This window comes from Astyanax mexicanus, chromosome 3, assembly GCF_023375975.1.
Source record: "Astyanax mexicanus isolate ESR-SI-001 chromosome 3, AstMex3_surface, whole genome shotgun sequence".
In the NCBI taxonomy this organism is placed as follows: Eukaryota; Metazoa; Chordata; class Actinopteri; order Characiformes; family Acestrorhamphidae; genus Astyanax; species Astyanax mexicanus.
Window position 1 is genome coordinate 43,502,523 of NC_064410.1, and position 24,152 is coordinate 43,526,674.

Sequence of the window (24,152 nt, forward strand, 5' to 3'; positions counted from 1 at the left end):
TTTCCTCATTACTCATTCATTCGTCCTCATTTTATGGCAAGCCCGCTGCACGTGCCTGGCTGATTGAGATACTTTGACCTGTGAGAGTATTTAGGAATTAAGACTTAGTAAACGTGCAGTTTTGGCTGACTAAACTGGGGCAATCACTTAAGACTGCGATTTCAGTGGAAAATCCCTGAAATTAAATCAAATCAACTTGTAGTAGCTGCAGACTTTTAGAGCCTTAGCTCAATTTTTCATTTCCAAACGCTGCTGGATCACAGATATTTAAGCTGGGATGCTACAGAATACGGGCTGACATAGGGCCAATTCTAGGATCAGAGCCTTAAGGGTTGCTGAGCACCTAAGAAGGCCAGAGAAGGTAGCCAATTTTTTTTTTTGTGTAGTTTAGGATTTTTAAGTGCTCTGTAAAATTACTTTAAAAAGTTGTATTTACTCAATTTTGTTGAGTTATACTGACTTTCAATGACAGAGTAATGTTAATGGTTAATATAACTATTGGTTCCTGGCATCCTTTATTTGAATAATGGGTGTCTGTCCCTGACCAATGGCTTGCCATCAGTGTGCAGTCATGCCAAAAAGGGCTACCTTTCCTTAGGTATTTAGTTAATGCCAGTATATTTTTACTAGCCTCTAAATATGACTAACTATGGTTTATTTAAACACTGTTAGGTTGGTCGTTCTGTTTCTTAATAGAGACAAATCTTGCATCCAATTTTGCCAGACTATTTTTAGTCTATTTAGTTGAATCTATTCATTCCTTTTCCAGAAAAATAATCAAATGTGCCACTGGCTGCTACACAAGCTTAAAGCGTGGTGAAGTGAATCCACCCCCATGCTTAACAGTTGGGGTGGTTTTCTTTTTTTTTTTTTTTTTCTTTTTTTTTTTTTGGAGAAATGTTGGACCCCTTTTCTCTTAACATATCTTTGCTTATTGTGGACTGAAGACATTAGGAGTTCTATTTTAATCCCATCAGTCCACAGGAAATGCTGCAGGCTTGTTTAGATTGTATTATTTGTGCAGGTGTCGCCCGACGGAAAAATTATTTATTTTATGTAATATTTAATTATTTTACACCACCACTCCATAGTTAGTCTTGTGCGGTCAAATAGATGCTTCTCCCGGAAAGTGTTTTTTTTTTACCTTTTAGGCCTCAGCTTATTCTTTGTTAGTAATGCTTGTTGTGATTTCTTTATTATAGTATATATATTTATACTAAAATATTGGATTTTTCTTTTTTGACTGAGGTGCCTAAATGCCATTGTTTGTCAGTGGTCCTGCACATTTTAATGGTTTTCGACCAACTCTAAAAAGACGTTACTTTATTAGAAGAAGCAGATTCATGATGAGAAACCAATACATATACACATGGCAGTGTACCTCCAGGAGCCAGTAAAAAGCTATTTATAGCACCCTACCAAGAGCATACTGTAAGAACATATGCCTGTCTAATTCAGGTACAGTTCCTTAATATACATAAACATTAGCTTCCTCCCTCCTCAATAAGCTACGATACAGTATAAAATGTATTCAAAATGCCACGACAGATTTTGGTGAGGTAAAATAAATCAGTGCTTATACAAGGTGTAAACAGGAGGAGATGGGATTATTTATTCTGAATCTTTTAAACACCTCTTTAACACAGTGTTCGACAAGCACTGACTGATCTGTGCTGGATCTTTACGCCTCTAACAAAGTGAAAGGAAATCAAATGTTCCCTGTGTGTTCTAAAGCTTTCAGAGCGTGCCCTTCCCGATAGCTCCACCTCTCTCAAAAGAGGGCACAGGAAGAGCGTGTTCCTGAGGGCACTGCGCTTATGCCAGCTGCACTGGCTCTCTTCAGATTTCACATTGCTCAGCAGAGCCTGTGGGAATCAGCAGTGTTTATGATCCGATGCTGCATGTGAATCCATATACAGTGAATAAAAATCACTGCCAGTGTAACATACTTTAAAATCATTTTTAAATATTGTATTCTGTGATTAGCTGTATCCACCATCATTCCATTTTATGGTAAAAAATTTAATGAATAGATTCCAGCTGAACTGGAATTTCACCATGAAATGGTTCAGTATAAACAATTCTATAAACAAATACAGCTCTGGAAAACATTTGATCACTTGCGTTTAGTAATTTAGAGCATTTGTTTGCAGAAAATAACAAAAAATGTCTGAAATAACAAAAAATGTAGATGCAGAGCTTCTCAATTTATATTCATAAAGTTTAAGAGTTCAGAAATCAATATTTAGTGGAATAACCCTGGTTTAATCACAGTTTTCATGCATCTTGGCATGTTCTCCTCCACCAGTCTTGCACACTGCTTTTGGATAACTTTATGCCACTCCTGGTGCAAAATTCCAAGTAGTTCAAGCCTAGTTTGATGGCTTGTGATCATCCATCTTTCTCTTGATTATATTCCAGAGGTTTTCAAATAGGTAAAATCAAAGAAACTCATCATTTTTAAGTGATCTCTTTTTTTTTTTTTACAGAGCTGTATATAATAAACATGCAATGTAAAACCCAGGCTTGCACACACACACACAGCTGATTTCAGATCTTAGCGCGCTGTGATCCAAGAACAAACTTAAACCTGTAAATCCTTTAAAGCGCCTGGTGCAAGGTTTAGAGTGTCCTTACACTGTTACTGTCACCGCCCCAAGATACGCATCATGACCACTGTTATGACACAGATTTAAAACAGGTTATGAAACAGATACTCCTCACTGGTAGTTGCGTAATTTGTAAGTCTTAATTCAGTTATTTTCAACGCTGCACTGTGATCCCTCTCGTTTTACACGTTGCAGTCCAGTCCCTTTTTTATATGGGTAACTAAAGGTTAGACTAACATTTTTTTTTTACTTTCATTTAGTTAAATATGGCACCAGGAACTAAAATACTTTAATTAAATACTAATAATTAGACAGTAACAACAACAACAAAAAAAAACGCATACTATTTGGCCTTAAAATTGCAGTAATACAATAACCTGCAATAACAACTCAAGGGGTTGCTGGAATTGAATGAAATGGACATTAATATGTGCGAATGTAATGTTATAAAATGATTACATTATTAGAGCAAAATTGTAAGTTTATTAGGGAACACAACACTGTACAACTGAAAGAAGGTTCTCGTACACTATTGGGTCACCTTTAGCTTGGATTCATTATTAAAGAAAATACATTTGCAGTCTAGGTTTTTTGTTCACAACACCACTTGCGATGAAGTCGAAGGGGCCTGGCTGATAGACGGCCTAGATGGTAGGCTGTTTATTAAAATGGCGGTGCTGCCCCTGTCCACAGTCTGTTAACTGGGCAAAATCTCAATAGCCCTATCCGGATGGGATGAATTTGTTAGGGGGGCCGCCTGTGAACTCTTCCATCTTGACTGCAATTGAAAAAAACAGGAGGACCAGTGTGTATTTTGGCTTTCTCTGTCATGACATGGTGTTCAGTAGCTCCTCTATTTCCACTCACTGTTGTGTTTACGTGGATCTCTGTGGAAAAACGCACCCAAAGTGTAATCAAGGTGCGTCAAAGTGGTCAAATAGCTATTTTATAAAACGCGAGACGAAACTCAAGAGATTTGTGTCTGGACAGGAATAACAGCAAAAATTCAGCCTGTAATTTTCTCAGAGGACCCCCCCATAAAAGAGAACATTTCCCCAGGACCCCCTGAGGAACGTATCCCATCCGGATAAAGCTTATGAGTGTTTTATAGAGGCAAAGCAGTCAGAGATTCCTCAACAAGCACATACTGCTCAAAAGTATGCTATATTTTTTTTGTTTGCCAAATTTGTTCTCCATTTATTCCACCCCCTCACTAGGACTCCCTATATCACTTTAAATGCACTTAACATTATGATGGTAAGAACAAACGCATGCCTTACCCCATACACGTGAAACTATTGCCAATACACTATTAATAAACAGTCCTACAGGAAAGTGCCATATTCCCGATACATTAACCAACAGATGCCTCTATCAACCATTATCATGGCTGACTTCACAGCATTGTGTGGAGAAAGAACGCCATCTACCCACCAAAAGACAGCATTGCTGACTGTGCTCCCTCAGAATTCAGCTGTGGATGCTGAAGCAGCATGACATCAGTTCTGAGTGTGCTATCCACCGACCACAGGTACGCAAGAAACTGTTCAATTCTTGTTCACTATTTTTTCTTTTTTTTTGTTTTTACACTCGGCCCTTGATATGTCTACTGCCTGGGACACCTTACAACTAGGAGAATATTATGCCATATTATCAAAGCTTGTTCAGTTCATGCTTAGAAACATGCTCAATACGTTGAACTAGAATATAAAAAAATAGGAAACACCCTGTAAATTACAAATAGCAGTAGAAATCAAAACATGTAAAACATATTGGCTATTCCCAGTAAGCATAGTCAAAAAATAAATAAAATGGGAAGGTCTTAAAAGCAAAGCATGAACTAAAACATTTTTACAAATTATTACCTCATATTTAAACATGATAATACATCTTGCCAAAGAGATTAAAAGATTTTCTTCAGGCAAAAGATTATCAGCTCACAATGACATTCCCAACAAGCAATCTAGAGCTCAATTGGATTCAGAATGAAAAAATATATATACTCCTGGCAAGTCTACAGTCTGCAAAACTGACCTGTCAATTGCTATTTGAGAAAGCTGGAACCAGCTTAGTGTATTTTTGTTTATTGTAAAACTGTAAAATGTGATTGCCTAAAATAATTCAGGCATTCATAAAAATCTACACATGCATTAAAGTACCAACTGTGGCATCATTTTTCATATTAGGTTTAGTGAATTTTTAAACAATGTTCAGCTATTAAATACACATTGTCAACTTTATTAGTAGTAAGTTATAAAGAATAAAGCTGACTGAAAATCATTTGACTGTTGTCACTGCCAGAGGTGGATAAAGCAGCCAAAACAGGACAAGTAAAAGTATTTACTTCAAAATTTTTACTCAAGTAGAAAAGAGTGCAAGTAGTATTGATTAATTGATTCAGTACTGGATGTTCACAGAATGTACTGTAGCTGCATTCGATTTGTTAAATTTAGTGACAGATTGTTTTTGATAAGTGAACAGACCTTTTGATTGGAGAAGGAAACTATTGAAGAGTATGAATAAAGCAACAGACGTGTTAAATTAAAATTGCTTCCAAGTGTAACTGGATGAACAGAGATGAAAATGCTGGAGTAACCGTGATTTTTTTTTTTAACATAAATGCACTCAAGTCAAATTACTCTAAAAACAACTTGGACAACTTGCAAAAAAAAGTTAATTAGCTAAGTAAATGCAACATTACTTCCACTGCTGCCTGCATATTTCTGCCAGGGCTTAATTTTAACAGAACAGATTCTCCAAGACATTAAATTTGAATAAAGACCAAGTCTTTACTGTAGAATAGCGTTAAAATTTAGCGTTTAAATTTAAGCCGTTTCAGCAACCCTAAAGCCACAGTACACTTTTCAAACAAACACTGCTGAGAGAAACTAGAGACTTAACCACTCTCATTCACTCTAGTTGTTCCTCTTTTGGTACATCCTAAGGATAACCATAAACATCAAAATGTTTGATTTTATTATCCATTGTTATGTACATTTAAAGACAGCTGAAATTCCCTACAATTTTTTTTAAATAATCATCAATAAGATTCTACAGAAGTTGGTTAGCTTCACAATACTGCATTCTAGGTGTGGTCAAAACGTCAACATTGTGTTCTTATGCGAGACCGTGATGCACAATATTTTGAGCCTATCATTAATATAGTCTGTGCTTCAAGAACACTGACCAACAGTGTGCATTTCAGATTTTGAATATGCATCAGAGTTCAAGTTATATAGTTAACTGCTTTTGTTCTGCATAACAAAATACCAGATACTGCGTAATGTTAGTCTTTTGTCATTATTTTACCACATCACCCACCCTGACACCATGAGTCACATTATAGATTTAAATTAGAGACAGTCATCACTGTGTGCACAGAGTGAGACTAGTTAAAGCTCCTTTCAAACTAAAAAGAATAAAGAATTTGAATTAGAAATCACAGCCCTTTACAATCCAGCCGTTTGCCCCACAGCCTGGACAGTGACAATGAAAATAAAACACCAAATCAATAAGTCCATTTTAACCAGATTTATTTATAACAACTTCCAGGAAATCTGCTCTACTTCTCGCCTCCCTGCTGCTGGTCTGGCATGCTTCTGATGATATCAGAATCGCCTGTGGAGACAAAAGTATGAATACATTTAGATTTTATTTTGTAAATGTTAACACCCCTGCAAGAAGACATTCAGATATAACCACTAATAGAAAATACCTCTGAAGGTCATGGTAAAAAAACAAATTGAAGATCAGTGGATGAATCAAAGGACAGTTGTTGCTCATTTCTCCAAATGTTTCATAAAATGCATTCTGAAGAGCATTTTAAACATGATTACTTACCGGGATCAATGATGGCAAGTGTGCACACCCTGTAGTATTTACCACAGGCTGTGCCAAGTTCAATGTTGTTCCCACTGTAGTGGTGGACACCGGTTTTGGCCAACATGGCGTAGTACTCGACCTCCGATTTCCTGAAAGTGAACAAGAATTATTGGTGACTGAAAGCAGGGAGAGAGGGGGTAAGAATAATATTTTAAAACTGAAATCCACTGAAGATCAGCACAATAATAACTCTGGGCTTGTTTTAATTCTTCTAAATCCTTATTTTTAAGTTAGACCTAATTGACAATTCACCAATAAAATATACAGCAACAGAATCAATAGGCATAGCTTAAACTACACTACTTATCCTGAATAAATGAATCAAAATATCTGGTGTTATTTCTTTTGCCATAAAAATGTTCATATGCTGCCATAGAACTATGCCTTGTTGCAGAAGTTTAACTACCTTTGCATGACTGCAAGAGCTAAAAATGGCTGTATTGTTGGAATAAATTTACATTCACAAATGTGAAATGAGCCACCAAGATACTATTCAGAGCAGTTGCACACAAACCAAAAATGAGCCATGTTAAAGGAAGTGTTTAACTGTGATTACCTGAGAGCAGGGCAGTTGTTGGCCAGGATAACCAGCTTGGCTTTGCCTTGGCGAATCATCTTCTGTGACTGTCTATATCCCAGCACATATTTGCCACTCTTCATTACCAGCTGGAGTCTGGAGTTGATGGACTCCAAGGACTTTTTCTGGAGTGGGGAAAACATTAAAGTAGGTGTAAGACTGGGAAGAGATGGTGTCATGTTACATACAAAACAAATCCATTGGCATAGCTTAAATGAAAGCAGCGAATAATTGAACAATTTAACATGACAAATTGATGTGTTTTAAATATCAGTACACTGTCAACAGTCGCATCACACACACTCAGAGGGCAATATCAATTAATTACATTTGATCAGTTGTGTACACTGTTTACTAGGAGAGTTTTTTTAATGACAACACTTACATATACTCAATTTCTTCTCTATTAATGAACTTAATACATCACTCATAATATTCTAGTCATTTACATGTAGTGATAATACACTACATTTTACCTGTAGCTTGGTGCCAGCATTTCTAATCTTCAGTCAGTGTTCAGTACCAGTCTAGAGCTTGGATGTCTTCTCATTTATTCAGTGGCTTGCTTAATTTTATATATTGTAGATTAACATTATAAAATATGAAAAAAATTAAGGGACAAGTAGGAAATGTCCTCCACAACCCCCTAACATATTTCTATTATTGCATTTGATGATATGGACCATCCCTAACAATATTTATCAGACTTGTAACAAAGTCAATGATCCAGAATGTCATGATACTAATAATGCTCTCCAAATCTCTCCACATATTTCCAGGATTAAAGTACATGATACTGGACAGATATAATCTGTCTCTAGTAGATATATAATAGGAAATGAGAACAGTATGCAGTTTACTTTTAACTAAAAACAGCCAAAAAGTAGTACCCTGATGTGATAATTAGATGTGGGTATTACAGCACGATATTTCAGGGTATAATATCGTTCACAATATTTTAAAAAGATGGATATTGTGTACGATAAGATAGGGCACACTCTTTACACCAATTCATTGTACGATAAACTTTTCTTACTGTGCACATGGCAAACTCTTTGAATCTTGAATCTTAGTGTGCGCAAATCAGTCATTAAAGCTAAATGTGGCTAATTAGAAGACTCCAAACTCTGGCTTGTTCAGAACTTTTACTAAATAGCTGAACATACACCTGTATAGATTTAATTTACAGTGTAAAAACTGAAGAGATGTCCACACTTTAGATTGATACTGTTTTTTTTTTTTTTTACACAAACACTAAGGGATAAGAATGGAGTAAACTAAGGCTTCAAGACATGCAATGCTAGATAGCTGGATACTGAAAAAAATACTAACCTAGTAACCTCAAATGTTTGAGGTACCAGTCCTGTACTTTAACTCTATTTTTCCCGTCATAGCGTATAGGCTAATCAATCCATCCCTATGTTTGTATAGAACATAACCTGTATATAAAGTACAACGAGCATAAATTACCCATATCAAACCACTTTAACAAGAAACAGCTCGACCTCAGAGCTCCGACTGAACAGACTGTTCCCAGTTCAGCCGGAAAACCCTGCGTGTCAGAGCAGCTAGTTACTGCTGCAGTTCAGCCCTCAGAGCCCAGCCCGGAGCTCCTCACAGACCCTGTTCACTACAGGCAGCACACCCACTCTCTGATAACGAGACTTTAACACTGAAACTCTGAGTTACGGCACTCAGACTATTCTCATATACCGTCATAGTCAGTCAGTAATAATAAGAAAAGCCCAGGTTATGAGCTGAGGCTCGGCCGAACTCGAGGCCAGCGGCTCCACGTGAATCACTCACCGTTTTCTTAGCGGCCACCATTGTAGCTGTTCAGTCCGTTCTGGCCAACCTGAACACAACAGTCAGACAGATTAGCCCGTTCCCTTTCAGAACAGCACGAAAATACGACGCTAAAGCCGCATTAAAACAGTATTATTCCTAAATTAACCGGAGAGCCGCGCTTACCGCCTGGTGAATCCCAAGATGGCCTCGTAGAGAAAGGACTTCCCAGCGTGCTTTGCTCTCGTACAAACACACGCTGATATCGCGAGAGTTCGAGCGCCGCGTGTTCTGGAGAGAGGGGCTGATTTTCAGGGCTGATTCAGTTTTACACTCAACAATACAAATAAATGTAATAAAGACTAAGCGCAAAAAAATATATATATATAAAGACAGACACACCTACAGACAGATAGATAGACAGGCGTGGAATTTAATTAATCGTAATTCAGAGAAATTCGCTCTTAACATTTAGCATTGAGAATGTGATAATTTTATATTCTTCCAAAAGAAAATACAGACACGAGCATCAAGTATACATACATTAATGCTGATTAATTAACAACATCTTAATTTTGTTTTGGTAAATGCAATTTATTATTAATTATGGATTACTACATTTCTTAGAATTTAATGGAATTCCAGTTTACTTCCTGCTATTTGAATTCATTAAATTCAAGAATTGAATCGGAATTTAGTGGTCAATCTCAATTCAATTTTTAATTTTGTACAACCCTGATAGAAAGGTAGACAAATACATAGAAACATTAGTAGAACAATAAAAGAATAATAATAAGAAGAAGAAATGAAAAATGAAGCAACCTTTGCAACCTAGCACTTTGCAAGCACTGTAATTACAAATCTAGTTAGTTGTTCCCTAGTCTTTTGCAAGACCTTTAATTAACTGTATTTTTTTTATTCCCTTTGATTTTAAGTCACTGAGTAAAGTTTTTCATGTGTTAATACCTACGCAGGCGTGGTTTGACTGAATGCGGGTGTGAAAAGACATAACATGATAACAGACCGACACACGCGCTCACTGGAGTCATGCGCAAAACAGGCTGAGAGTGTGTTAGTCCAGCAGAACCGCTGTCCTCCGGTCTGTCCACATACACACACACACACACACACACACACACACAAAGAGAGAGAGAGAGAGCTCGGGCTGAGGAGCACTTTCTCCACTGTGCATTTATTTCTATGTACGCAGGACACGATGGGATGTACAGCCAGCACTCACACCACAGCTCAGGACACAACTCGACCCAACTCAAAAACAGAGGAATGTAACGGGGCGAGCACCACAGGTGAGGCTCTTTATAGACACTTAGTTATATAAAGTTCCTATTGTAATTTCTTATTCATGGTCATGGCCACAGACTGGTACATGCACTCTGCTGACCTGGTGATGCTACTTTGTTGTCATCTTTTGCTTAGCAGTGACATGTGTTGTCTAGTTAATGTGTAGAAGAAGTTTCAATTTTACATTTCTTGTGGATAGCTTCAGAATAGCATCTTCTCAGGATTTCTCAATGGCATTTTAAAAGGCATATTTGTAAAGTTTTCTTTCCTGGACATTCCAGTTAATATGACCTTTCCTTTCTCCTAAGAAAGAGTAATGAATTATTAATAATTATAAGGTGGATGCACTAAGTATGAAATTAATAAACATAATGGCCTCATTTCATACTGAGAATCGTGGTACCATCAGAACTGTAGAAGTTCAAATAAAGTATTTTAATCAGCCTAAATAAGGTCACAAAGTGGAGCAGAAAATAAGTAAAAATAAGTAAAAATAGAACAGCATTGGAATGTGTTAATTCGTTTCAGTTGAATTTAACTTATAAAGATAAATGTAGATATTTTAACAGATAAATGAAAGTTAAAATCAAGCTTTGTTTGATGGTTTGTGATGATAAGCAGAGATGTGACAGCTCATCAGCTGTAATTATATACAAATTAATCACAGAAGACACATTTGAGGGCACATGTGTGGTAACTTTCATTTTACATTTATATAAATTTGATCAGACATGTTTAATAAATCAAAAATGTACATTAAAATGTACAATAACTCAACTGATTTTCTCAAAAGAAAGAGAAAAATATTTTGGTATGAGGTTTGTAAGAAGTTCTTTGAAGGTCCAAAGAAAATGTAACTACAGTATGTATTTTATCTTAAAAATGGGACTATGTAAAACTATGTGGAATCTATAGCATTGATAGTTACTTACATGAGATGTAAGTGTAAAAAACTCCTTTATTGAATTTGTAAATAAATAATAAAACACTAACATAACAGGAAGTTTTAAATATTCATTAATTAGTAAATTCATTGTTTACTTTAGCTGGATTCACATTTTTGCTGATTACCAATGGAAATGTAATTTAGTAAAAATACATGCAATAAGTATTCCATTTCACAAATTCTTGAGTACTTGCCAATTAATACTAAAGAATAGTAATGTACAGTACAGTTAATCAAGTGTTTTCACCTTGCTTTACTCTAGTGTGTAAATAACAAATACAAGAGTAAGACCAGTATCATTGACTGTGCATGTAGCACTGTTACCATGATGATTAAGCCAAGCCTAAGTTAATGGATCAGCAAGAACTTGCAGTGTTATGCAATGATTAACAAGAAATTTACATTTTCTTTCACACAGTTAGAAATACTTTGGTGGATGTTGATTGTGTTGATTATGCATTAGGCCTCACTCTGCACTTTATAGAAATTTACTGATATGATCATCTTTGCGAAATATATACTTTCAAAAACGTGAAAAGAAAATGAAAAACTTGATTCACCACAGTGCCACCCCGTCCTGATTAGAGGGCAGAGAGTTTGCCCTGACTATTCACCTTGTCTCGTTGCGGGAGTAGAGTGTAATCTAAGATCACTCAGTTAAATAATGGAGTTTCCTGCTTTATCCACTAGCGATTCACTGACCTGCTGTTTGTTTGTGTTTGACTCCAGCCACCATTATCTGTTACTTAAGTAAATGTTATCTATTTACATTTGTAATGAAATCAGTTACTTTCAAATAATAGATCCTTTGAAAAAAAGGGATATATTGGACATACTTATCATATGTGCCTAGTTGCCACTATATTTCAATACACTGCAATATATCTACAACGAATATATATGGACTATGCTACTATTATGATTATTATGATACTACTTCATCTAAGTTATCTTACTGTCACTACTGACAGAATAACATAAGTGGTGTTCTTTAGACATAAGTGGTGGCGAAAGTGATTTCTTTAACACATTTTGAGCCTTGGTTCATTCTAAGGTTTATGCCTTCAGTCCAGAAGGAGTACTTGCCACTGTTGCCTTCTGTTTTCTCACTAGGGATTTTATATTTTTATGTTTCTCTAACATTGCCTGGCCAAAACAAAAGTTGCCTCCAAAAAAAGTCACACTGGACTGCCTTTATTTTTGATTGCTGCACACATATACTGTGGCATTGTTCTGATAAGCTTCTGCAATGTCACAAGATTTTGTTCAATCCAGCATTAATGTTTCACCAAGATCTTACATTGATTATGGTAGTGTCTGATCTCCAGCACATCCCAATCCACACTTTTACAATTCCAGCCCCATGAATCTTGGCATTGTCATCTTGGAATATGGCTGTGCCATCAGGAAAAAAAAAATCAGTATATTCAGGTAGTCAGCTGAGCTCATTCTTTCAGCACATACTGTTGATGTACCTGGACACACCAAATCATTTGCTTAGTTGAATCCAGGTGGCGACTTTTTTTTTTTGGCCAGGCAGTGTATTACGGCATTCCTGTTGCTGTTGTAAAATGCATTATATAAAAGTATATTTGACATACAAATTGTGTTTATATGAGTAATTATATCATAAAAAGATATTTGGTCCCTGACAAAATAAATATGATAGACTAATCTAACATGGAAATCTCCTTATCTCATATTTAAAGGAACAGCTGCTGAAAAGGCAGTACATGAGAAAGAGACTACGCCTGCTCCGGAGGTGGCCAGTGCAAGTTCACAGCCCCAAGTAAGCTCTGAAATTCCGGCAGCAACTGCAAGTCAGGCTGCAGCTGAGGCTCCTGCAGCTGAGGCTCCTGCAGCTGAAGCACCTGCAGCTGAAGCACCTACAGCTGAAGCGTCTGCAGCTGAGGCTCCTGCAGCCGAGGCTCCTGCAGCCGATGCTCCTGCAGCCGATGCTCCTTCGGCTGAGGCTCCTGCAGCTGAATCCGCAGCACCTGCAACTCAAGATGAAGGTATGTAGCACACACTCATCTCCGGCTCCTGACCATGCAAATGAGCTAGCCAGTTTCAAGGAACATATCTCATCCACATGCAAAACAATCACACGCTCCCTGTTGGTGGACATGCAAAACAATATCCTTCCAGTCCTCAAAATGAAGCTTTGTACAACTTTAAGACAACCTTCCTGCTATATGCTGGTGCCACCAAATCAGCTCACTCACCAAAAAATTAAAAAGTGCCTCTGTGACGTATTTCTAATGTAACCATCAGAGCCTTCATTGCCTTTGCATATAGAAGAGCCTTAGGTGCCCAACACCCTGTTACCAATTTGTTGATGGTTTCTTGCCACAGCTGCCTAGGAGCACTCAACAAATATGGCCTTAACACTTTGGCACTTGTCAAAGGTGATCAGGTGTTAATGCCTGCTCATTTCTTCTGATTCCAACTTGTCGTCTATGAAAACTGACTGTTTGGTTATTGTCTAATATACATTCCAGACCTGGATATGTACCACTGTAATAAGATAATTGTAATGTAACAATGTTACGGCAAAGGTTTTTTTTTTTTTTATAAGTGGTCCTCACAAAAGTGTTTTTGGCTCATTATTGTATTTTTAAAAGTTTAGTGCTGGACTGGTAGTTTGATGCACACAAAACAGAAAATAACCAAGGAGGTATGTTTGTATTAGCAGTGGAATCTAGTTGACCGACATCAATATCTGACCAATACAAAATGCTGAAACGAAAATGCTGTTTTGATTAAGGAGCAGGGCTGTATAATAATTTGTTCTTTTTATTGGCCATTTTGACATGAATTTTCACAGTAAATACATTTTAAAAAGAGAGTGTGAGCTCCTAATGCTACAGACTGTGCTCACGTGACAGACAAAACTAGGCTGGAGGCAGAGTGACGTAGGGTTCTGCAGTGAACTCTCACACTAAACTACTGTTATAGTCTGGGAAAAATAAGTGCAGCAAAGCCAAGTGATGAAAACCTTTAAGGATCTTAATATAATGTAGAATCTCAATTTATCATACCTCACATCGATATCTGGATATGCAACAGTATTATCACATTCATTTTGTGTCCATATTGTCCATAACAAACATTTTATAAATGCGGTGTAATGTCAGTTAATGTAACAGTTTTTTTGTTATATATATAAAGATTATGTACTATTAAACTACTAAACTAATGCAGAATAATCCAGAAGGTTCCTTTATTTACTGTTCAATGATTGACAAAGTTCATATCTGCTCTGGTTCAGTTTCCCTTTCCTCTGCACAGGCAGGGTTTCCAGGGGTTTCTGTTACACAAGAATTTTCTGTCACTTAATGAACTGAACTTGAGAGGGTAGACAGAAGTGAAATGAAAGACGTCAGACCATGAGATAGAGTGACCTTTTTAAAATACCTAAGACCTTACGACTTTTGAAAAAATATGATCCAAAATGTGATATTTAACTTGTTCAGAATGACTCACAGAGCAAATAACCTGTATGACAACTTGCTATACCTTCCTGGATGGAGCCAGTGACCTAATTGCAGGTTTAGATATCCCTGGGTCTCATGCCTCACTGTTATAATAGAGATTATGTATGTAAATGTTGAGTCGACTAATGCAAATGTCTGTGTGAAAATGTGAACAGGACTCTTTGACAGTGTTGCATGCAAAATGACCAACCACCAAGTAGAACTCAATCAGATATGATTGACAAGCAGTAATAAAGAAAAAACCACATTCATATACAATATATTCTTTATATTGGATATCTGATGCATTGTCCATATGTTCTAAGTATTGGACATAAACTGATCAAAAATAACATTATGACCACCTTCTTCTTTCTACACCCATTATTATTTTTTCAGCTCCACAATCATAAAGGAGGACTTTATAGTTCTATAATTACAGACAGTATCCCTGTATCTGATTCTCAGGATACTTTATTATCTTTTAATGTCCTTCAGTGATCAGGAGTCTACTGTACAACCACAGAGCAGGTATTTGGGAAGTGGATCATACTCAGCACTTCTGTGACACTGACATGATAATGGTGGTGTGTTAATGTGTGTTGTGCTGGTATAAGTGGACCAGTTGTTTAACACCTCTAAGTCACTGCTGGTCTGAGAATAGACCACCAACAGTGTCCTGTGGACGTTAACCTGTGAGCACTGATGAAGGAACAGAGGATGACTAACACAAACTGTGCAAAATGTCTCTGACTTAACATCTACAAGGTGGAGCAGCTACAGTACGTAGGAGTGTCTAATAGTGGACAGTGTCTAATAGTGGACAGTGAGTGAACACAGTGTTTAAGAAGTCAAGCAGCACTGCTGTGTCTGATGTACGCATACCAGCACAGCACACATCAACATTGATCTATGTATATTGATTATCCAAACATTTCTATTTTAAATTAAAGTGAAAGTACATAAGTTTTTGGTAAGAATGTGCAATTGCACCAAGCATGCTAGAATAGTTTGTTGTGTTTCCACTCAAAAACACCACTACTTTCAATTTAAAAGAAAAACAACTAAGATACTGCTGATTTGAGTATATTAACAGAGACGTTGCCCTTTGTGTTACTAATGTAACAACCTGCATTCTACTAGGAAAGGTTTCCACTAAATGCTAGAATGCCAGTTTCTTTTGGGATTTGAGTCCATTCAGCCACAAGAGCATTAGTGAGGTCATAGCCTATGTTGGCCAATTAGGCCTGGACCACAAAAGGCTCTCTCACTAAACCCAAAGGTGTTCAGTGGAACTTAATCAGTCCGGTCCATCCCACAGGTGTCCTGCTGCTTCCTCACTGCAGAGAATACATTTCCATTGCTGCACATTACACATTAGTGTCCAGCACTTCATATTGCTCAAGCTGTCTTTAGCTTAGCAAGGACCTCCTTTTTGAGATAAATTATGGTAACGTAACGTTGCTGCATGTTTTATATTTACGGTTATTTTTGTAGAGAAAAAATAAGAGATAACTTAAAAATGATGAGTTTCTTTGATTCTGGACTAAGAATCTTTGGGGGGTTTTCAATTTGAAACTGTGAAGCAACCCCATTAAGTGCTTTGAGAAACCTTTAATAAAAGATTTTTTGAAGAACATGTTCCTTGAAGCACCTTAAGCTTTCCTGAAGGTTCCCCAAATAATTTCAAGTGCTTCCTCAAGACTTTAAATTGAAGAACCCCTAAAAGTTCCTAGTACCTCTTCATGAAACTTGTACATTTAAAATTATACTCTGGTGACTTACATCGTACAGGAACCATTTTTATGCACGAAATAGCAATGCTAATATAATCTAACTTATAATGATTTTAAGAACTGAGGTATGCTGTCACCATACAATAATACAGTGCTACCATTCCACTTTGGAATGCAGCTTTTATTGAAACATATTAGGACATGCCTGTTCACACTATTAATAACTAAATTCAGGTGTTTTTTTTATTTAGTTCTATTGCCAAAAGTGTATTAAATCAAGCACCTAGCCATGCAGTCTGCCTTTACAAACATTAGTGAAAGGTCTTACTAAAGAGCTCACTAGACTCTGTGTACAATTACAGTCAATGCAATTCTAAAAACTGAGCTTAGTTTAACGGCTTGTCTTTTTTGATTCTTCTTTAAAAGCAGCTTCAGCAGAAAGCCCAGCAGAACCAGCCCCAACAGAGGAGACACCAGGTGAGTACACGTTCTGAAGAACTAACTAGAGGCATCATCTCTGATCTTCTCCTATGCTAACACATTTCTTTCTCTCTCTATCTGTCCTTCAGCACCCAGTGAGGGAAGCTAAGGCAGAATTCTGCAGACATCGCTGGGTTATGATGATGGTAGAACTGAAAAACTGCTCAAACATTTCACGACAAACGAGGAACCTTTCAGCAGAGATGCTTAAAACCTGAGATAACTTAGGATTGCTAGCCTGTTGCCAAGATGCAGACTGCAGATCTTTCAGACTGGGGTCTTGCAGACATCACAGTGCCTTTATTTATCTTTGTCAGCGGTGATGGGAACTACTTTTGTATATACTTAATATTTTAATGAATGTATTTAAATGAAATACCTTAGATAGATTAATTTAGAGAATTTAAAATGTACAATATAAATACAAGACTTTGGGTACAGAAACTTTACAGAGATTTAAATTATGTAATGTTCATATCCTTCATATTGCTTCTTTGTGTTTGTACAGGACAGTGTACAGAGCCAAAGACTATGGGACATCACTGTAAATGTACCTAGACTATTATGCTATACTATAAAACTATTTAGACTAATAAATCTGTTACTGTGTTCATTTAAAACAAGATTTAATCTTTTAATTTTGTAACGTGCAGCATTTCTGCAATATACCCTTAAACGTCAGAAAAAAACCAATACAGTTTGAAAATTATGAAAATAATTTTATTAACAGGCATTGACTGGCATTTTATTGTAAGAAATGCATTAAGAAATACAAATCAGTCTCTGTCAGATATGCCTTGCAGACATTTGGCAGTAATACTGTTCATTACATGTAATAATTCAATTCTTAATTACACTGTATTATGGAATAGAGGATGTGGGTGTAGTGATTAGCTCTCAGTTAGCTCCCATGGATGAAAAATTGCAACAAATTGCAATTGTTTATCTACACAAAACTCTACAGGCATCTCTCTCAGGATAGAGGATGTCAGTGGCCTAATGTCAGGATACTCAGTTAGTCTCACAGTTTATGCACGCTTGCGGCGGTCAGTCAGGATGCATCTGTAATTGGTCCCAGTACTGCAACTGCTTCAATCTCAACCAGACCACCCTATGGGAATGATGATGGAAAAAAATGAGGAAAAGCAGAATGTGGTCATGAAAACGTAAATACTTTAACCAGTGTATAAAAGCCTGAGCCTTTGTCTAAGGGAAATGGGAGTGCAATTCAAGTTATTTTTTGTTAAACTAGATGAGATAAATGTAATGAACTGATTGAATTGGCTCACTCTTACATTGCTGTGTAAGTTGCCAAAAGAAATTAGAGCCATTTTCCTTCCAGCTTAAAAAGCCATCTTTTCATTTCTTTTCAGTAATCAGTCTATATCTTTCAGTCTATATAGCACAGATATAAACACTAATAGAACTGGAACCAAATAGAATTTGCAGTTTGATGACTGATAATTATTTGGAGAATTTTAAACTAACTGATAATCATGCTGTTTAGGACGCAGCTTTGACAGATCTGGAAGATTCACAGTAGAAATTTTGTGAGATTCAAAGTTTCACATTCCTCATTCTCTAAGACCAGCATACTTACTCTGGGTAGAGCAGCGACTTGGTAGGCAGCCCTGGCAGGAAAGTTTCTGCTGAAGACTTTGGAGAGAAACAGGTGATTGAGAAACCAAAGTGATTATCAGAACAGAAGTAGAGTAGAAGTAAAATATATATTACCACTGTCACACACAAAAAACGTATTACTTATTGACATGTACAATATATCTAAAATTATATGTTTATCACTTTTACTTTGTGTACAAGTGAATTTTTAGACATATTGCTAAACAGAGGGGACTAATTAAGATTAGTAAACTTAGTGTGGAGTTGTTTTATGATAAAATATGTTTGTGGAACCTATTGAACCTGTGAACCTACTGCTGCCATGCCTGTTGGCACCTCAGTTGTGGGCTAGAGTGGTATAAATTAAATAGTGGATACAATTAAATTTGAATCTGGACAGTACAGACAGACAAAACGTTGATTTCAGAAAAAAACAATAAATGAGCGGGTGTCTTAATACTTTTGTCCACTTAAAATGTAGTTTGAATGTGAATCTGCTAGTTATTGAGAGACCATATACATTTATGGTAATATATATATATATATATATATATATATATATATATATATATATATATATATATATATATATATATATATATATACTGTGAGAAAGCATAACTATCTAAACCAGGGGTCTCCAATCTGACCTGCAAATGTTTTATTTTTATTTCCATTTTCAAAAGTTTTCATTTTTATTTTAACACAGAAGGAGTAATGAGTCTCAGTCTTTTAATCTTTTAATCAGCAAGTCTTAGGTTGTGCTTCTGCTTGGTAGGAATAAAAATCTGCAGCCAGTTTGGCCCTTTATGGATAAGACTGGTGACCCCTGATCTAAACAAATTGTTTAAAACCATTAACTATGCATTTAGTATGTTTCTGCTTATAAACATTTATTCAGCAACACGTTAGGAGAATATTTTATTAAATGTGAAAACAGTACGGATACCAAAAGGATATCTTAAGCTGGTAAAAGTGCAAAGGAAGAAATATATTCCGTTCTTCTAGCAGCAGCACACCCGACTATTCATCTTCCTGCCCTCCATATTTCCTGTTAGCTGCCTCGACCCTAAAAGGCTGCTACTTCTTAAGTTTCTCCCTGTTAAAAGACATACAACTATTCCTCCCTTTCTTTATCTTTGATAAAAACCTTATTTTCCTGTTTTAAACATGTAACATTATGTTTATACCATTATTTTATATTAAAAACCCCAGATGTGGTGTGTTTTAGATCATGTTTGCATGTGGAGTAAAGGAAAGTTGTGTGTGGTAGGAGTCAGTGTAGACTTGCTGTCTGGAACAGAAGAAGCTTTATTTTCACCTCACTGCACTGTATCCTCTTACACACAGATACTACTATTGAATTACCCCACTGCATGATATCAAAGAGCCAACACAGGCCAAAGATACCATTGTGTGCCCTTTGACCAGTAATTTAGAAGAGACCAATGCATCGTCCTGCAAAGACACAGACATGCTGATAATGCTTAATTAGTATTATTGTTATAAAATCACCTGAAACATTCTTTTGAACACCAGTTACTTATATAACAAAACATTTTTCATGCTATATTATTATTATTATTATCTCAACACACATGATGCAGTCAAAAAACTACAATTCAAAACTGTCCTATACTACTTTTTTTCATTTTTATTCAAATTGTCTTGTTCTTGTTTATTAAATTAAGCTGGACTACATTCAGTTTAGAGAAGCACAGGATTTTTTTTTTTTTTCATTATTCTAATATAATATGGGAAATTTCTGGGAAAATACTAATATGGGAGGACGGCGGGAAAGATACAGGGTAAAATACGATAGTTGCCAGGCCAAAATGGGAGACTTGACCGGTATGGCAATGCCCCAACACTAAACACTCAGACAGGAGCAAAAGGTAAGTCAGCCACCACCTCTTTTCAAACCACAGCTGGTGCAGCTTTACTGATAATGTAATTTCGTTGCATTGTGTACCTGTACTCAAATGTAACGACAGTAAAAGCCTCGACTTAACTTACAGAGACAGCGTGCATAAAGGCAAGCACAGCGCCCCAGCTCCGATACATCAGCTAACAGATGCCTGTGCTGACCAACATCACATTGTGAGTGATGCCTATGATAGAAAAATGCCCACCCAGAGAGAGCATGGCCAGTTGTGCTCTTGTGAAACAATAATAAAATAAAATAAAAAATAAAAAAGCAGTTTCTAAAAGCATGTGAGCTTGTAAACAAGCTATGGGAACCTTTTTGTAGGTCCTACTTACATTGCTTATAAACTTCATTGACATTGTTGAAATCATTCATGTCTGCCAGGAGGACAGTTGTCTTGACAACTGCAATAAAAACAACTCAAGATTACATGCATGATTTACAATTAACAGGATATGCTTAACATTTATTCATTTGGGACCTAACCCACCGTTTTCATATCCGCATCCAGCTGCTTTCAGAATCTCCCCCATATTAATGAGGGCCTTTGAAAACAAAGAAGAATATTTATTTAAAGACAGACTAGTTTTTGTATTCATATTTAAAGATGGGCTGTTCTGAGCTCAGTGACTCAGTCGATACACTAAACTTAACAAAACAGAATAACTTTTAATCCAGGCGGCTCCGACTCTCACCTGCTTGGCCTGGGCCTGCACCCCTCCTGCGACTAATTGTCCAGAGGCTGTGTCCATTCCCAGCTGCCCAGAGATGTACATAGTGCGGTCAACCACCACTGCCTGGCTGAATTTATAAGTAACAAATACATATTTACTCCATGGAATATGGTAAGGGTTTTTGCATGTATAACAGGGTGGCAGCAGCTTACAATAGACTTTGTACTTCCCTGCCCCCTGCTGTAATATTGGTCATACGCCAGTTAAAAACTGACCTACATCTATACTAAGCTTTTTGACAAAATAATCTATTGAAAAATGAAATACAGCTGTCCAACATAACACAATTCGTGCAGGTCTATTTTTTAATAGTGGACTCTAATGGTTTGGGGAAGAGTCAGTCTTAGCCAAGGCTAGCAGCAGGGTCACTGAGTAGACCCATATTTGATCCAAAAGTTTCAGAAGTTTTGTACACACTTAAAAATAAATGTGCATTAAATGGTTCTTTGAGCAAAGCCTTGGAAGAACCGCTATTGGTACCATAAAAACATGTAAATAATAATAGGTATGTGTAAAATAAAATAACCATTTAAAAGACCTGAAGAACATTCACTTGATGCAAAGGTGGTTATTCTACAGCATCATTCAAAGAACCATTTGAAGCACTTTTTTTAAGAGTCTACAAACCTGGAGAAGTTTGGCTCAGGTCAGCGTCAGTTACTCAGTTACTCTGCTGCTCGTCATTGGCTCGGGCAGTCCCTCCCCCAAGTCACCACTGTACTGAGTACAATACAGGCCTAATTACATACATTTTTAAAAGTATGTAAAGAAAAATATATATATATATTTTTCTAGAAATAGACAGACTATTCTTGTATTCAATAGACACAGATGGCCTGTTCTGAGCTCAGTGTTATATACTGTACTATGCTGGACAATTAAAGCCTGAAAGAGTCGTTTTATGCTCACCTGATACCAAAATAAATTACGTGATATATCTTTAAAATTCTGAATGAAACACAGGCCTAATTATATGATTTTTTTGAAGTATCGTGAACAAAATGTGTACCTAATTACATTTGTTTAAAATATTCACGTGTTTTTTTTTTTAAGTATTTATAATAAATCATAGGCCTAATCACAGGATTTAAAATAGTATACATGATAAAATATAGGCCTAATCACATTAATTTTTTCAGCATCTAAAATAAAATTTAAATCTAATTATTTTTTTATGTAATAAAACATAGGCCTAATTACATGATTTTTTTCAGTATGCATAATAAACTGGTCTGATTACATTACTTTTTAAGTATCCATAATAAATCATAGGCCTAATCATATGATAAAAAAAAAACTAAAATAAATCATAGGCCTAATCACATGATTGAAAAAATATATATTTATAATAAAATGCAAACCAAATTACAATTTTATTACATGCTTTTTTCAATAGGATTCATACAATAAAGGCATACTTACATATTTTTTAAGTAATATTGGAAAACTGGGTAGTAACTTATTTTGCAAATATAATCCACCTCTCCTGCATCTACAGACGTTCTTTGCAGGGCAAAACTGTTAGTTACACCTGTTAATGCACTTGTTAGCAAGCTAATGTTCTAATAAACTATAGTTAAGTTAGATCAGCAGTGTTGCTGATTATATATAGTAATTAATTATAGAGTTACCTACCTGTATATGCCCTGTCTAATGGGGGCTTTAGGTGTGTAAGGTACGTGTCTCTGAATAGCAGCCATCTCTCACAGCATGAGGATAAACTTTACTTGTCTGTGAGCTGATGACTGTCTTCACCTATAGCCTCAACGCCTCCCCGAGCAAATACCCTCCACTGATCATTAACTCACCTCACTAACACAGATCTGTGTTATAGATCAGAGCGCAGACAGGCTGAGAGCTAGTTCAGCACATGAGCTTATATTCAGCAGTGTCGCTGCTCTCAGTCTGACAGTATAAGTGTTGAGTTTGTACCTGTAAGGGCCGATAGCAGCGGGTGCAGCAGCAGTGTTTATAATCCGCCTGATCAGTGCAGACATGTCTCTCAGCTCGCCTCTCACTAATCAGGTAAATCTCGCAGTTTTCGCTGCTGCACAGATAATATTTGGGATAATTCACACATCTATTCCGACAAGACACGCCCCTTCCGCGCGTGAATGTAACTTACTGGCCAATCCCAGTTGAAGGCAAAACATTTCCAACCAATGACAATCCAGAAGAGTTAAACATTAGCCAATCAGTGCTGGCGCAGGAGGCGGGGCCTGTCTGAATACAGGTGGGGAAATGAGGCAGGGTTGAGCACTTGCGCTCCACACCACATGACCTGAATCAACCGAAGTAACCAAGATATAAACGCATTAAAATAATCTCTGAACAGCCTTTTTGTAAAAGTTGTCATCTGTTTTAATATTCAAGCCTTTTTGTATAATTTGGTTAAATATTATACCTCGGACACTGTACTAAAGCTACTCTCACTATGTTAGAATGTTTACACCATGTTAACCAAATAAAAAAATGTCACCAATCACATTTATTTCAGTATGCATAATAAAATAATGGTGGGAATACATTACTTTTTTAAGTATCCATAATAAATTATAGGCCCAATCATAATTTTTTAAAATATGTGTCATAAAAAAAATATATATATATTTACCACAGTTTTTGGTGTCATTGATGGTTTTCTATATAGACCAGATGCCAACAGTTTTTTGTTGTTCGCTCGCGGCAAATCGGTTAACTCTCAGCGAGTCGCAGACACCTGGAAACTATCTGGCATTGCTAGATACCTGAACCAGTCGGCGATTGGGAGTCCAGAGCATTGTCTACATTGTCTACATGCTATATTAAATATAATACATTTTAAACTGAACATCTAATGGCTCAATGTTTAATAGACTCCATTAAACTCTTTGATGCCCTTAACCTTTGGAACAACTAAAAAACAATGAATGAGTAGGTGTCCCAATACTTTTGTCCATATAGTCCATAAGGTTGCTTGAGAGTGAAGAACTGAAGTATCGAGCATCAAAAGTTTAAAGGGTTCTACTTAACAAAACATGCAACACTAGTTGTTTTGTGCATCAGTCTTAGTTTATAAGATTTCCTTTACATAGGGCG

The 24,152-nt window shown here is 36.4% G+C and overlaps 3 protein-coding genes across 5 annotated transcripts; 1 reads left to right on the forward strand and 2 right to left on the reverse strand.

The window, feature by feature from the left end:
- Positions 1 to 6,125: 6,125 nt before the first annotated feature.
- rpl30 (ribosomal protein L30) lies at positions 6,126 to 9,141 on the reverse strand. The gene is made up of 5 exons (XM_007249338.3): positions 9,040 to 9,141; positions 8,875 to 8,923; positions 7,048 to 7,193; positions 6,450 to 6,580; positions 6,126 to 6,227 (listed from the first exon to the last, which is right to left on the reverse strand). Exons 2-5 carry the CDS (start codon positions 8,893 to 8,895, stop codon positions 6,172 to 6,174), a joined length of 354 nt encoding a protein of 117 aa, XP_007249400.1. The 5' UTR covers positions 8,896 to 8,923; positions 9,040 to 9,141; the 3' UTR covers positions 6,126 to 6,171.
- Positions 9,142 to 9,911: 770 nt separating this feature from the next.
- Positions 9,912 to 17,390, forward strand: si:dkey-284p5.3 (uncharacterized protein LOC557830 homolog). Of its 2 annotated transcripts, none has more exons than XM_015605813.3 (4): positions 9,912 to 10,160; positions 12,811 to 13,116; positions 16,743 to 16,790; positions 16,883 to 17,390. In XM_015605813.3, the coding sequence occupies exons 1-4, from the start codon at positions 10,070 to 10,072 to the stop codon at positions 16,900 to 16,902; spliced, it is 465 nt and encodes a 154-aa protein (XP_015461299.3). In that variant the 5' UTR covers positions 9,912 to 10,069; the 3' UTR covers positions 16,903 to 17,390. The 2 variants fall into 2 exon arrangements, with proteins under 2 accessions (XP_015461299.3, XP_007249399.3); XM_007249337.4 differs by having other exon boundaries at positions 9,913 to 10,160; positions 16,740 to 16,790.
- Positions 17,391 to 17,491: 101 nt separating this feature from the next.
- On the reverse strand, positions 17,492 to 23,136 carry rida (reactive intermediate imine deaminase A homolog). 2 transcript variants are annotated; one of them, XM_007249332.4, is made up of 6 exons: positions 23,007 to 23,136; positions 21,036 to 21,141; positions 20,831 to 20,885; positions 20,676 to 20,744; positions 18,394 to 18,449; positions 17,492 to 17,904 (listed from the first exon to the last, which is right to left on the reverse strand). In XM_007249332.4, the coding sequence occupies exons 1-6, from the start codon at positions 23,069 to 23,071 to the stop codon at positions 17,845 to 17,847; spliced, it is 411 nt and encodes a 136-aa protein (XP_007249394.1). In that variant the 5' UTR covers positions 23,072 to 23,136; the 3' UTR covers positions 17,492 to 17,844. The 2 variants fall into 2 exon arrangements, with proteins under 2 accessions (XP_007249394.1, XP_007249396.1); XM_007249334.4 differs by lacking the exon at positions 23,007 to 23,136 and adding an exon at positions 22,710 to 22,818.
- Between the last annotated feature and the right edge of the window lie 1,016 nt (positions 23,137 to 24,152).